This window comes from Chanos chanos, chromosome 7 (assembly GCF_902362185.1).
Source record: "Chanos chanos chromosome 7, fChaCha1.1, whole genome shotgun sequence".
NCBI classification, from domain to species: Eukaryota; Metazoa; Chordata; class Actinopteri; order Gonorynchiformes; family Chanidae; genus Chanos; species Chanos chanos.
In genome coordinates, this window is record NC_044501.1 from 41,356,239 (window position 1) to 41,371,912 (window position 15,674).

General features: G+C 37.4%; 1 protein-coding gene and 1 non-coding gene across 2 annotated transcripts in view; one reads left to right on the forward strand and one right to left on the reverse strand.

Moving 5' to 3' along the window:
- The window catches only part of LOC115816394 (basement membrane-specific heparan sulfate proteoglycan core protein-like), a 62,227-nt gene extending 57,920 nt beyond the window's left edge, over window positions 1–4,307 (reverse strand). Inside the window, exons 1-4 of the mRNA XM_030779350.1 lie at window positions 4,211–4,307; window positions 2,920–2,967; window positions 2,755–2,838; window positions 2,393–2,455 (exon numbers count right to left, since the gene is read on the reverse strand). Of these exons, the coding sequence (XP_030635210.1) occupies window positions 2,393–2,455; window positions 2,755–2,838; window positions 2,920–2,967; window positions 4,211–4,307 (292 nt within the window). The remainder of the gene's footprint in view (window positions 1–2,392; window positions 2,456–2,754; window positions 2,839–2,919; window positions 2,968–4,210) is intronic.
- A 10,607-nt stretch (window positions 4,308–14,914) lies between these two features.
- trnas-gcu (transfer RNA serine (anticodon GCU)) lies at window positions 14,915–14,996 on the forward strand. Its single transcript has one exon. It is a non-coding gene; the product is annotated as a tRNA-Ser (tRNA).
- The last annotated feature ends 678 nt before the right edge of the window (window positions 14,997–15,674 follow it).

The following is a 15,674-nucleotide window of genomic DNA, read 5'->3' on the forward strand; positions in this document are numbered from 1 at the left end:
AATGAGAACTTGCTGAGCTGTACTGTATTCAGTCAGGACTGACGTGCCAAGTGTTCCTTCTTTACTAAACTCCATTACCCATCACACATCTGCAGTCTCTTCTCTCTCAGCTCTCCTGTCCCTCTAAAATCCTTTAGTACTTCCTTATACAGTCTTTTAATTTAAACCTTGTTGATGCATCATTGACGAGGAGGTCATGGTATTTGTCATTACCAAAACTTTTCTCTTCAGATGAAATTAGTTATTTCACACCTTGTAATTATTGATTCTATCATGTGTTTTACCATAGTGATGATGCATAGAAACAATTGAAATAAGGCTCGATGTCATAACACATCATTTAAAATGACATTAGGAAATAGGTAACTATTATTAATTGTGTAGCTAATGCTGTCTTTCCAAACAGTGATTCATGTCATTCAGGTCCAGATGGGCCTGCTGATGATCAGATTATCCTATGAAAGCACATCTGTTCCCTCCAGGCCAGGGTAAGATATGTCTGATTATTTGTTGGACGGCACGGTGGTGCTGTGTGTAGTGCTGACGCCTTGGGTTCGATTCCTGGCCAGGCGGCTGGGGTCCTTTTGCATGTTCTCCCTGTGTCTGTGTGGGTTTCCTCCGGGAGCTCCGGTTTCCTCCCACAGTCCAAAGGCATGCAGGTTAGGTGCATTGGAGATGCTAAATTGCCCCCGTGTATGAATGTATGTGTGTGTCAAGGGCGTTTCCCTTTTCGCCCTATGAAACAGCAGTATCCTCACTGGTTATGTATATTAACCAAACACCAAAAATGGCAAAATTATTTTATAACTTTTAACGTCAGTTTATAAGGTACATTGTTTTCACTTTTTGGACTTGTGTTGCCTGGTTTTGTACCATCTCCATTACTGCTCTTGTGAGATTTTATGCTCCATTAAAACCTTTTTGTGATTCAACTCTACCCCCTGTGCTTGACTGTGCAACTGGGTTCACCCCGTTCCCGGGTAGAGTATTTACTGAGTGTTTGTCTTCTACACAGGTGCCCCAGGTTCAAGGGCCACCAGGTCTAACCTTGTGACAGGTAATTAGTGAATATGACTAATTTGGCCTTCATCTGTTTTGGAGCTCGTCTTGTCTGACAGACATGAGTTAAATGTTTATTTGTTTAACTTTGTTTACAATTAACAGTTTAGCATTTAGCAGACGCTTTTTGCCAAAGTGACTTACAATCAGTGTTTAACTTTGTTTAACTTTGAGCTTAATGAACTACCTGCAGCTAAACTCACTGTAGAACCAATGTGTAGTCCTATAATTAATTTAAAACAGCTATTAAGTCATTAGTATGGGGCCATGCTAGATTCTGATATTCTGATGTTCAATGCAGTGCGGTTTGTGGTAATGTCTCCCTCTGCTGGAGATAACATGAAATTCAGATTTACTCCAGCAGTAATGGGCCTGCTGCTACAGCTGTGTGTGAATAGTTATAAAGTATACTGGATGGAGTCTAGAATATTCTTTTTACCCTAATCAAAACATGCCATTTGACCAAACCAGGAGGATTAGCAGGAGACTCTAAAAATCAGAAGTCACCTTTGCCTCTTTTTTATTTATTATTTTCAGGAAAATGAAATTGAAATACAGGAAGTGCAATAGGATGCATAAAATGAAAAGGTGCAGAATTATCATATTAACAAAATTCAGTAACTATTTTACTTGTTTAACTCTTGGAGTTATATTTAATTGTGTATACTTACTGAAGCAATAAACACAAACTCATTTAGAAAATCTCACATTTTATGAGTGACTGCTACCATGCAATTCATGACCATATCATATGAATCACATTTAAATATTGACATTCTTGCTGGGCTGCTGGCAGAATGAATCAATGTATTGTCTGTTTGGAGAAAACAATAGTCTAGTCTGTTGTTGCTAGGATAAAATTTTAATAAACTTAAAGTTTGGGGGTCCACAGTGTGTCTGAAAATAGACCACCGGTACTGTCACTGATATAAATTTCCACTTTTAATAAATAAAACAGATAATTCAGAATGTTTTGGGAATCCTTTTTGACTGACTGTTATATGTTAATGTAAAATTGATAATAGTCGTGTGGTAGCTCACTCATTCCATTACATGTGATTTTTGTCCTGTACGCCATAAGCAGGTGACACAATACGCATCTACAGGAATCAACCTCTATGATTTCCTGTCATTTCAACAAATGCAAATGTTTGGTTTCATCATTTATCCTGTCCTCCAGCACCTGTAAAAGATTAAAACAACAGCTTTTTTTCTTCTTTGATCACTAAATCTCAGCCTAACCAATGCAAATTGTTATATAAAGATTTTGTCAATATACACCAATAAAGTTTCTTAGTGATCCCATGTGTTCATATTGAGTTAATGATATTACCTGTTGGACACTCTGGCCTCACCTCAGAATAAACTGGCTCTACATCTACTGCTTTAACTGGACCTGAGTGAGAAAAAAGGCATTAAGATCAAAGAGAAAGGTGAGTCACTGGGTTGAAAACCACACTGCTGTTAGTGAGGAAAATAAAACATATGTCCGACTGTGCATCACAACATTCTGTGCATCCAGAGAAGCGAAGCGAAGTGAAGAGAAGAGAAGAGGAGAAGAGAAGAGAAGAGAAGAGAAGAGGAGAGGAGAGAAGAGAAGAGAAGAGAAGAGAAGAGAAGAGAAGAGAAGAGAAGAGAAGAGAAGAGAAGAGAAGAGAAGAGAAGAGCATTTTACATATGGCTGTTTTGCCCTACCTTTGCTTTTCCTTAGCTTCTTTCGATTCCTGTCAATGTGGGCATAAACCACAACCTGGGATGTAGTTCCATCTCCATCATCTTCTGATTTAGAAAGCCAATATGTCAACAGTTATTCAGAGAAAAAATTCATTGAGTCCAAATCCAGTTCTCTCTCATACGTACCCTGTTTCAGCTCTGAATAGGCAGGCCCTGTACTGGTGCAGGTCTCAGCTGAAACCGGAGGGAAACAGTTAGGTGCCACATTAGCTAAGTGAGATTCATCATCTTTGTGAAACCGTTTTATGGATATTTTGATAGGTAGAAGTACCAGCAAAACTTATTGTAATATTGCTGTATAGTGTTAACCAAAAGCTTGGTATTACCTCTACTACCACAGTTTTTTGCTGCTTTTTTCCTAATCTGAGTGTAGATAGCAGTGGTGGTCCATGTAGAAGAGTCTACAGTGCAGTAAAATACACACAGTTTAAACAAAAGCCAGATAGGGATGACAGTGTGAACAATATGAAGTCTGACTGGAAATAGTCATATCTAGAGAACAGCTGATTTCTCATAAAGAAAATCTCATGAAATGAATGTATAAAATCACAGAAAACTTTGCTGTGAGCGTTAAATGTTTAGTTGTTGTGATTTAGGTGAAACGGCTGTATTCTCATTCTTTTTCATCCCAGCTGGAAAGTAAGAAAAAGCCAATAGCTGTTTTTTGTTGATTTATAATATGACAGATATTGTAAAGAAGTCTTATCGTCACAGATTAAAAAAAAAAAAAAAAAAAAAATCTGCTCAAAAGATGAAATTGTATTTTTATGGAAGTCATGAATGTAATATTATATCCCCACCTGACTGCAGTGGCCACTGTCCTGACTGAGTGTCCACTTCTCCTGTCTGGTCCTGACCATGGTTTGAAGTCTGACTGGTGCTTTTCCATCTTTGGCCTCTAGAGGGCGATAGAGATTATTGACACCTATGTGACTCCTTTGTGGCCATATGTGACAAACGGTATTAATGAAAGCACAAAGGTACTTACAAACGTGTTTTGTCGAAGCCGAAGATAACTGTCAAAAAAAACAATATAATCTAAATTTATTAATTCTGTCATTGACAGCATATACAAATGCTTATATTAAATTAATAAAACAGACCAACATGAAATTAAGATGAACAAGATATTAAGATCAGTCTTCTCTAATTTTAAATCACTGCACTTTAAACAAAAAATTACTGTCAGAAAGAAAGAGCCTTTATATTTACCTTCAGATTTTTCAGAGCAACAAAGAAGGATCATTAGAATGATGATTACAAAGGCAACACCCAGTCCCACCACCACTCCTACTGTAACAGCAGAGGATCCATCACCTGACACTGAGTCTATTCACACACACATGCACATACATTGTAATATGCTCATAATACTACAGCATTATGAATATAGCCAAGACAAAAAGCATTTTCTCACCTCTCACAGTGATCCAGCTCTTTGGTGACTCTCCTCTCTGTGGGTGTTCACACCAGTAGAGACCCTTATCTGATTTTGAGACAGTAGGGATGGTCATCTCTTCTGTAGTCTGATTCTGGAGGACTAATCCATCTTTATAGAAATCAGCTCTGAGGTCTGAGGGGTCATATCGATATCTACAGCGCAGAGTCAAAGTATCTCCCTCAGTAACAGGATGGACAGGACTCTCCAAGATCACATCACCATCTATTTTAAAAAAAATGAATGCAGTTGAAATGAAGTACAGACTTAAGATTGCATTAATTACAAGGAAGTTTATGATTTCTATACAAAAAGCTCAGACTGATCCTATGTGGAGGGTCAAACAATACAAAAGGAAAGATTTTTTACTTTAAAGGAAACCGATTAATGTTTATTGATACTCACTGGTCACTGTAATGTTGAGAGGATTACTGTTCCCTCCAGAGTCAGACTGACACCAGTACACTCCACTGTCTGATGACTGGAGGGAGCTGATGCTACATGTAGATCCTATTACTGATCCCCAGTCTGATGAACAGTCTGACACCTCTCCATTATCTGTGTATCGTCTCACTGTCCATCCAGTAGAGTTACTCTGTACCTCACAGCTCAGTGAGACAGAATCAGATGTAAAGTGTTGAGTTGTTTGTGGACTGATGCTCAGAAAGGCTGGAGGAGACAGAGCTGAGACACAGACACTAAAGTCGATATCTCCTGGAGAGACATGTTCATAAGAACTCATAAAGCAATAAAAACTTATCAAAAGACTTATATAAAGGTGGGTCAGAATAGGATCATAAGAACACATGTCAACACTTTTGAGAAATATTTTGATCAAGTGATGCTCTAAGTCTGCTAAAAATGCACAAATATAAGCTTAAAGAAGCTTTTTTGTCTGTAGACTCAGCAATGACCCACAGTGACTGTGTTGTGCTGTACTGTGAGTAATAGACTGGGTTTCCTCTCTGTGCTCTGCACACATAAACTCCTGTGTGTTTAAGAGCAGCAGGGCTGAGAGTGTAGGAGCCTCCAGCTCCTCTGCTGCTGTCTGAGAGGAGTTCTACAGAATTATAATTAACCCTGGGTAACCCATCTCTGTAGGGAATGACTCTGTACCAGAGGAATGTCCAGCCTGTAGAGGAGTCTTTAACCTCACAGCTCAGAGTCACTGAGTCTCCTTCAGTCAACCACATAGATGGAGAGACACTCAGAACTGCCAGAGTTTTAAAGGTGAAAGAGGATTACAAATATTTACCATAGCCAGCAATAGACATTTGTCAGACATTGCCTTGTTTTGAGACAATGTTAAACGTTCTTAATAAAGTGATTAGTTTTAGTTACTTTTACTTCACAATATATTTTCTAGTCACATCTCCAAACTCATAAACTCACTTGCAGACACAATCAGTGCTTCTAGCATCACTGGTCCCTGAGTTTGTGTTTTCCTCTCCAGGTGTTTTTACTACTGCAGTACTAATCAGCAGTACTTGACAAGTTCCTTTTTTACTTCTACCACCAAGTGAAACAACTCACCTGTAACATTTACCCAGACTGCATCACTGTATTGTGTGTAGTAGACTGGGTTTCCTCTTCCAGCTCTGCACCAGTACTGTCCTCCATCAGAGTCTGTAACAGAACTGATTGTGTAGGAGTCTTTATCAGTGTGTGTCAGTGCTGAAGAGTCCTGTGTGTGTCTGTACCAGTAAAACACCCATCCTGTGGACTGGTCCAGTTTACAGTTCAGAGTAACTGTGTTTCCTCTCAGTACTGCTCCTCTGAAACTGGAGGTGAGTTGAGGTTTTGGTTTTGATCCTGTAGGAGAATAATGAATAGTTCAGACTCTACACTGTCAGACATATCATACTTTCCTTTAAGTCTGTATCGTATTAATCACTCACCTCTCAGTGTGAGATTAAGAATATTGCTCATGATTGATGCTATCTTCCTGTCGTCTCTCTCTCCCTGACAACAGTAATAATCCTGGTCAGCTACAGCAGCTGCTCTGATGGTGAATGTGTCTCCAGTTATAGTGTAACCATTAGACTGAGACACTGCAATCTGAGTGCTGCCTTTATACCACTTATATCTCCAGTCCCTCCCAGACTCTATCACACACTTCAGACTGACTGTCTCTCCAGTGTAAACGGAACTTTCTGGCTCAGCAGTCAGTGAAGGCATGGGTGTGGCTGTGTGAATGAAGGAAAGAGGGAAACATTATTAACAATATTTAAATCTTATAAACTATTAAAATGAAGTTAATGTGACTCTGGGATTTGGAATTATCACTTGTAAATAAATGTTATTGATGTTGAGAAGAGTTAAACAGACTCACTGTGTAATGAACATGTTTTTCTGTCATATTACAGTGTTTTACACCATCCCACCTCCACTCAAATATACAGCATCATTTTTCTCAGAGCTACTACTTTTTCTTAGCCATTAATATTGTGCTAATATTCATGCTCTTGACAATAGTAATACTACTACTACTACTACTACTACTACTACTACTAGTACTAATAATAATAATAATAACAAAGCTTTAACTTTGGTAATTAGTAACAACAAATTCTAAAACAACAACAACAACAACAACAACAACAACAACAGCAACAACAACAACAATAATATTCTCATCATCATTACCATCTGCACCACCACCACCACCAACAACTACAGCAATAACACCATGGCTTCTATTAAAACTACTACTAATACTAATGAAATACAAATAATGCTGATAATAATATTTCAGGAAAATGTAAACATGAATATGGACAGACTCACCCAGTACAGTCAGTGTTACAGGTCTACTCATGCCTGAGGAACCATTACCATTTTTCCTTTTTCCTCCGCAAGTGTAATTACCACTGTCGGACTCTTTAACACTGAATGAGAACTTATTGTTGTCCTCATTTTTTACCTTAGATTCACCATTCTTATAAAAGCTGTAAATCCACAGACTGACTCCTCCCCCATCTATGTCGCATCTGAGAGTGACAGTTTCTCCTTTGAACACCTGACTGACTTGAGGCTCTGGTACCAGAACAGCCTTGGGTTTCTCTGTACAATACAGATACACAAGTCTTACTGTGAAAAAGATGAATTCAGTTACTGAACATAACGGGATTTTGCTCAGGCTAAATAATGTCATTAGGTGTCCCTGCACAAAGAGATCAGTAGACTTAAATAAACTTAAACTTGAAACTTGAAATTTGAAACTAGACACCAGATGTTTTGTTACAGAAAGTACATGGTACATAGACCATGACCACGTGAATGCTCTGTCCTGTGAGGGACCAGTCAGCCATGAGTCATGTGTAAAATGCCATACAATCATGAAAAGGCTGACACTAAGAGTTGAGAGGACGCATATAAGGAAAAATAAGGGATAACAAAAAAATGTTGTATTGCAGTCACCTTGAGTGTGTCCAGGGCAGAGAAGTGAATTCAGCACTAAAATAAAAATGAGAGGAAACACAGAGGTCACATAATTGTAATTCAACAGCACGATTTTGTGATATAACATAGAGAGGAATTATAATAAAATTCATTTATAACAGCACTTTGAGTGTTAACTCTTGAGTCAAAAGTTTTAAGGAATCCGTTAGTCATATGCTATCATATGTTTATGATAATGATAAACAGAAGGTTTAACAGCTGGCAGTCTACTAAAGGTTTGTTTGTTTGTTGGTTGGTTGGTTGGTTGGTTAGTTTTGTTGCAAACCTTTATATATAGAGGAGTTACCAACCTTCATATCATGTCTCTAAATAATGTGAGGGCAGAGTGGATGGTGATGCTGAGTGTGAATGTGGTTAGTTGATCCGTCAGAACCAAAATACATCTGTGGTCCATACATGGGAGTTTTATTATTTTATTTATTTATTTATTTATTTATTCATTTCTGTTGATAATATTTCATCCAAGTCTTCTCCTTTCTCTTCTCACCCCTTACCTCAAATCCACAGATCTTGCTTCTCTCTGAATGCATCTATGCATCAACCAATGCAAACTACACATTTAAATGGAGTTGAGAAGAATATTTAAGAACTAATTCAGATCATTCACAGATTCAGTAGTCAAAAACCATAAAAACAGGGCGTGCATTTACATAAGTACATGGTTAAATCTGATTGCATTTTGCATAAATTGAATTGTATTTAAATTTGACTCAACAGTGTCATGAGATAGAGCAGAAAAGAAGAGAGGGCTCTGAACTACTGCTCTTCTTTTCTTTTTGTTCTCCTTACAACACATCAGTGTTAACCACCAGTCTACAACTGTCTGCGTCTCTGCCACTGAACCAGCTGGTCTTGTTAGCCTCTTTTGACTGAATGTCTCTCAGACCAAACTTACATCTAGAGCGGAGGCTAACTTTTTTTTTCTTTTTTTTTAATATACACCAACTATTCAAGCTTATCCGTGTTTACAGTGTTTACACTTTGTCTTGTGCATTAGCCCATTATAATTTCAGTGCTCTGCCTTGGAGATTTAATTTTTTTAAATCTAGGTATTGAAAGTAAAGTCAGATTTTCAAAGGAGAAAAAAAGGCACAGTGAATTTGATTAAACGTAATGATGCACTTAAATTTACTTTTGTTAAATGTCCATGGTGTTATAAAACAACTTTGACCTACAGGCTAGACAAAATGGATGATTAGCTCCTCCTCCTCTCTCCACTGACTGCTCTAAACCACACGGCTCAAACACATCAGAAGAACAAACCACAAATGCACATCTCCTCTCTGTCTTCTGCCTTCAGACATCAAATAGTGCAACATGAGGCTATTTGTTCATTTGTTCAGCATCTTTGCATGCTGCATTGTATTGAGTATACGTTTGTGTGAGCCTAGGTGCCAGTGTGTTCGTGTGTGTGTGTGTGTGTGTGTGTGTGTGTGTGCGTGTGTGTGTGTGTGTGTGCCGCTGGTCAATCCTTGTACCTCATGTGTTGAAATGTTTCTGTGATAATGGTTGTGTGAATTTGTTGTAGTTATTCTTTAATGCTCTGTTGAAGGTTTGCTCCCATCAAAAAAAAACTATTTAGTTTTACCTTATAATGAGGGAAATCAGTTTAATACCAATGCATTGAACAAAGCAACTCAGAAGTGGGCTACTTTTAACCCACGGTAGTGATGATGAATTATCCATCGATTAGGCCTCATTTGAATGGGGTGAATCACCTTTCCCCCTTGTTAACCATTATTACAGTTATCACCTGATCATTGCAGCATAAAACGCTGTAAATCATTATAGATTACAGACACTCCTGTCTAATGGGAATGAGGAGGATTTTCCCCCATATCAGCATCATTGATTTAGGACACATTAGAATGTTGAGACATCCAGAGGGGGATACACCCTGTGTGTTTGAGACATAATGGAGACAGATCTGAACACTGAAACACACGCTAGATTGTGTTCCAACATCATTTTAACTTTCATTTTAAAACATCCTTTTAATTTACTACATTTAAGTTTTCTTTTAGTTGACCACAACGTCATGACATCAGTGGTACTGGAGAAACATTTATCTACAGTGGTGTTTATTTACAGGTCAAGTGCTGTTCATTCAGTAAACAGAATCATTCTTAAACACAGGGTGTTATGCCTCTAAGACAGAAAGAAACTATGAGAAAAAAAGAAATTACTTACAGAGCAGCACATGTAGTGGACTGAGCTCCATGCTGTGCTAATGAGAAACTGTTTGATGTGAACTGTGTGTTAAAAGCTCTTCCTGTTTTTTCACAGTTAGATCACGCCTCTGCAGAAATGGTCAGAATGCTGATATGAACAGGAAGACAGCGAAAGAGGTAAAATAAAAAGAGGAAAAATATAAGTATTTATTTATAAATCAATACATTGCACAAAATTCACACAAAACTCTACCTCATATTCCTTCATATTTTCAGGCAGAGGATGAAAAACAAACCAGGATGCATTTTATGATCCCATAATATTGTTAACTATTATCAAGCTGTGGTGAGGGTATGAACGATCTCATATTCATATTAGTTTCTGCAGAACAGTGGATAAATAAAATAAAAATAAGAATGAATAAACATAAAATATGAATGTGTTATTTCTCTTTTAAGAGAACCTTTAAAAGATGATCAGGACAAAGGACCAGTTAGTTGTTGTTCCCACCCCCTCACTGCAGTAAAACCACATGCCTGAACAAGAGCAGAAGCCAAACCACAAACTCCCACCTTCTCTCTGTTCTCACACAAAAGACAATATATCTGTGACATTACATACGTTAGATATGCTTGATATGTGCATGTCATATCAAAGTATTGTCAATGTGCACAGGTGTGTGTGTATGTGTGTGTGCTTGTGTCTCTATCTGTGTGTGTGTGTGTGTGTGTGTGTGTGTGTGTGTGTGTGTGTGTGTGTGTGTGTGTGCGAATATGCCTTTGAGCTGGTGGAAATTTCCATTGACTTTCACCACAGATTACTCACAGATACTCTCACAACAGATTTTATTTTGGAAAATATTTTATTAAAGACATTGTGTATAGAAAATTTTAATTAAACCAAATTCAAAACATATATTGTTTGTCATAAAGAAAGAATTCCTTATTGATATTTGCCATTTTTAAATTAAGGTATATTGAGCTATTACTCTATACTGCCTCTGTGGTCAAAGAGAGAGTTGCAGTTTAAAACTTGTAAAATTGAGATTATACCTGTAAAACAGACATGAAAACAAGATGACTTATCACTGAAATCTTTATTTACATTTTTATTTTCTATTCTTAATTCTGTATTTATCATTCATTAATACAGACAATATCATCTATCTATCTATCTATCTATCTATCTATCTATCTATCTATCTATCTATCTATCTATCTATCTATCTATCTATCTATCTCTCTCTCTCTCTCTCTCTCTATCGCTCTCTCTCTCTCTCTCTCTCTCTCTCTCTCTCTCACTCTCTATCTATCTATCTATCTATCTATCTATCTATCTACCTGTCTGTCTATTGCTGGAAAAGTGAAGGAAATGCTTGAACTGAAGTGGAAAAGTGAAATTAACAGATGAACTTCTTTAGTCACACAGTTACTATAGCATCTAGAACAGTTAACATTAGTAAATATAATATAATTGACATGTCAGGAGCTTTTAACATGTCCTTCTTGCACGGGACGGTCCTGACATGCTACTGAAAGTGGTGTAGAGAGTACATTTTTTGCAATGTCTCCATCTGTTGGACAAAGTGTGAAGTTCCATCACACACACTGACACCAAATCAATCTAAGATGAGGCCCTGATCACTAAATACATGCCACACCAAGTGTGCCTTACAGACATGACAGGTGATATGATAGCAGTTTACATCTGACAGCGTCTTTAAATCTCCATTCACCCTGAGCTAAAAAGTGATGCACCTGAATGATAAGGTACTGTTCTGGTAAAGAAGAATCATTATTAACGTATAATATCAACACAAATGTTCAGTGTCATAGGAACACACATCAGTAAAAGTTCTCAAATACTTTTTTTTTTTTTTTTTTTTAATAAATGTGTTTTAATACAACTTTTAATAAAGTTTGATGAGTTACCAAACATTGTGAGGTATAGGACAAAGGCGTATAATTGTTACAGTTAAATATTCGGTGACCACAACACAGAAGATACGGGACTTTATGGGTTACATTACAGTGTTTTTGAATACACAAAAATACCTTGTCTCTACATGGTTGTTCAAATGTTTTACAGGTTGATTTGGACCACATTTCCAACAGAGGGGTCAAAAACAAAGGATTCCTTCTATTTAAGAATATGGTGGGAAGTATCCCTCACACAAAGGTTTCTTAAAAAAATAAGATTTAAGGAATACTGATGTGAAAATATGTGACATTATGTATTTACTAATGTAGGAAAAATTCCTGTATCAGTTCAACCCTTTACTGACAGGGTCATAACACTGACTGCCATTTCCAATAAATTTACATTGTTCCTCCAACTATGGAAATAAAATGCAGAGTTCATGTGTCCAGGCTCTAAACAGAGTGTTCTTATGAATGAGTGCAAAACCTCTGTGACAGATAGATAGTCCTTGCTATGTATAAATGTGTAAATGATAAATGAAACAGTATATAAACAATTTTTCAGCAATAATCTAAATCAATACTAAGCACAGCAACTGGTAATTGCAATGCATATACAGTATAAACAAATGTGTGTGTGTGTGTGTGTGTGTGTGTGTGTGTGTATGTGTGTGTGTGTGTGTGTGCGTGTGTGTGTTTGTGTGTGTGTATGCATACCACATCACATTTTGTGTCCCTTACATAGACTGTATATATGAAACTTCATGGATAATGCTGATTAAACCAATAGGTTCATGAAGACAACAGCAATGTCTACTCTCCGGACAAAAAAGAAAAAAAAAAGAGAATGCTAATGAAACTGTGTCTTATGTTACATAAATTCATGTTGTAGCCAGTGTCTGATAAGGCTTTACCCTAAGAGAGTCCTTTAACATACATACCCTGTTTCAGCTCTGAGTAAACAACCACTCCACTGGTGCTGGTCTCATCGGCTGATACAAGGAAAAACATTATGATTCACATCGATTACACTGTAATACATCTGTAAAACATCAACAATCAATGAACCAGCATTACAAAACTTTACTCTGCGTTTTACATGAAAACACAGTTGAAAAGACTGAATGCTAATGCTGTTAGAATATAATATTAATTTTAACAACGAGAAGTCATCCAGGAATCCAATGCAGGAGCAATTTGGTTTATTATTTAAAAAATAAATAAATGAAAGTGTGATGTTACCTTTACTCTTCTTCTTGTTTTTCTTCTATCTTTTATCACAACAGGAGCATAATTCACATCACTGGGTCCGGCAACAGAGTCTATCATGCAGAAGAATACATACAGTCTAAATGAGAGATTTAGTTCATCTCGAATCCAGCCTCTCTCTCTCTCTCTCTCTCTCTCTATATATATATATATATATATATATATATATATATATAACCCAATTATTTTAACTTATACATCATTATGAGTTAATATAATTTAACAATAATATGGATGAATGAGAATTGCATTAAACATTTTGTTTAATCAACATATGAACCACTGTTCAGTCTCCTCCTCCTCTCTTATTCTGAGTAAATGAGTCATATTAAGAAAAGAGCTGAAGATGAGTAAACTCCCCTATTACAAACTTAGATGTGTGGGGTGGGGGCACGTGTCAAAAAAGGTTGAAAACACCTGCTTTATGGAATAATCACAGGTAAACATGTGCTATGGGAACAAATTCAATTAAATAAGTTACATAAATAAAATTGGACAACATTGCTTGCTGCTTGGTCATATGATCATCACCGTATTTTTGAACAATGGAGAAGCAGAGACAAGCGGCTTAGTACAGCAAGACTAATGCCAGCGTAATACTATTCAGTGTTCCTGTGAGTAAAGCTATCGATCGTCTTAAATTTCCACAGTGGAATGCAGTTGCAGTGAGATTATGTGTGAGAGAAATAGGCATGTGGAGGATGATACTGTTATTATTAATAGTAGTAGTAGTAGTACTGCTACTACTGCTAGGAGGAAGAAGAAGAAGAAGAAGAAGAAGAAGAAGAAGAAGAAGAAGAAGAAGAAGAAGAAGAAGAAGGAGTTTAATTAGACAAGATGAGGTAAGATGAGATATGATATGACACAATATTGATTAATTACTCTATTAAAGTATCCTTGGTGACTCTGTTCTTGTGTTTCATCACCTTTGACGATTATATTCTAACAGGGCACTCTTGGAGACATGACAATCAAATGCAAGCTCAATTCTAACAAGCAAAATATAATTTTGAATGAAGTTTTATGTTGTCTTCAGAGAATTTTAACTGAAGAACAAGACAAAGACCAGTTAGCTCCTCCTCCCACCCCCTCACTGCTGTAAACAACATGACTGAAATGGAACATAAGCCAAACCACAAACACTCATGTCTGGGCGTGTGTGTGTGTGCGTGCGCGTGTGTGTGTGTGTGTGTGTGTGTGTGTGTGTGAGAGAGAGAGAGAGAGAGAGAGAGAGAGAGCAGAAATATACCTTTGGGTCTTTGCATTTCTTGTGCTGATATGTTTCAGATTCTGATTGGATGGTTTACCTTTCCTGGTTCTTTGAAATGCTCTGTACTGAACTCTGAACTCATATATATATATATATATATGTTGTGGTTGTTGATGTTGTTGTTGTCATTTCCTATTATATCCTTAACTTTAAATGTTTTTCATTAGTGTTTCAAATGTCACACTGTGTAAGAATGAATCATATTGTGAACTTGCTCTCACTTAGATATTTTAGATATAAATACTATACTTAACAGAAAAATCTGACTTTGCATAAGTACCATCAGGCCGTGAAAAACATTATTTCATTGTAATCTTGTCTTAGGAGAGCTTAACAAATTATCAGCTCAGAGAATCAGTAACTTCCATGTCCCACCCCCTCTCCACTATGGAGCCACATGTCTGAACTAGAGCAGAGACCAGACCACAGACTCTAGTCTGGCTTCTGCTCTCAGACATCAAATGCATAGGAGCTGCTGCTGACCTGAATAAACTGTTTCAGTTCAGTTCTCATTCATTCATGTTGCATGCTTTATCATGTGTGTGTGTGGGTGTGTGCGTGCGTGTGTACAGATATACGCCTTTGACGCATGATGAGGTGGCCGAGTGGTTAAGGCGATGGACTGCTAATCCATTGTGCTCTGCACGCGTGGGTTCGAATCCCATCTTCGTCGATTATTTTAAGGGGCAGCCGTCTAAAGGTTAGAGAACCGGGCTTGTGGAGGGTTGCCAGTTCGATTCACAGGCCCAACATCCACGGCTGTGTGCCCTTGAGCAAGGCACTTAACCCCTGAGTACAAGGAATGCTGCACACTGCTCCTGCGTCTGGTGTGTGTGTCCACTACTGGCGTGTTGGATGGGTTAAATGCAGAGGACAAATTCACTGCTGAGTGTTCACAGTGTGTGTGTGCAATCATGGAAACTTAAACTTCATTTGAAGACCCCTTTGCTGAAATGTCTCTTCTACTGTGAAGAGGTAATGGACATTTCCATTGTATCTTTCAGTGTATCTTTCAAAGACAAACTCCCACCACAGAATGCATCAGCATATACATTTTCACCAATAAATTGCTTCTTGTCTATTCATTACAAAAGTAATTTTTCACACACACACACACACACACACACACACACATACACAGAGGAAAAAAAAAATCAGCATTCATCAGTTGCATGTTAACATTTACCAACATGATCCATCCGGTCAGTTGAACAGTTGTTACTGGGAAGCTGTGAAGTTGAGCCATGGACATTAAGTTGATTCCACAGACACGGACTATAGAGACTTTGTGTTAGAATTCTCCAGGTGACCTGATAGATCCAGATTCAATATAAAACAGAAGATGACACCT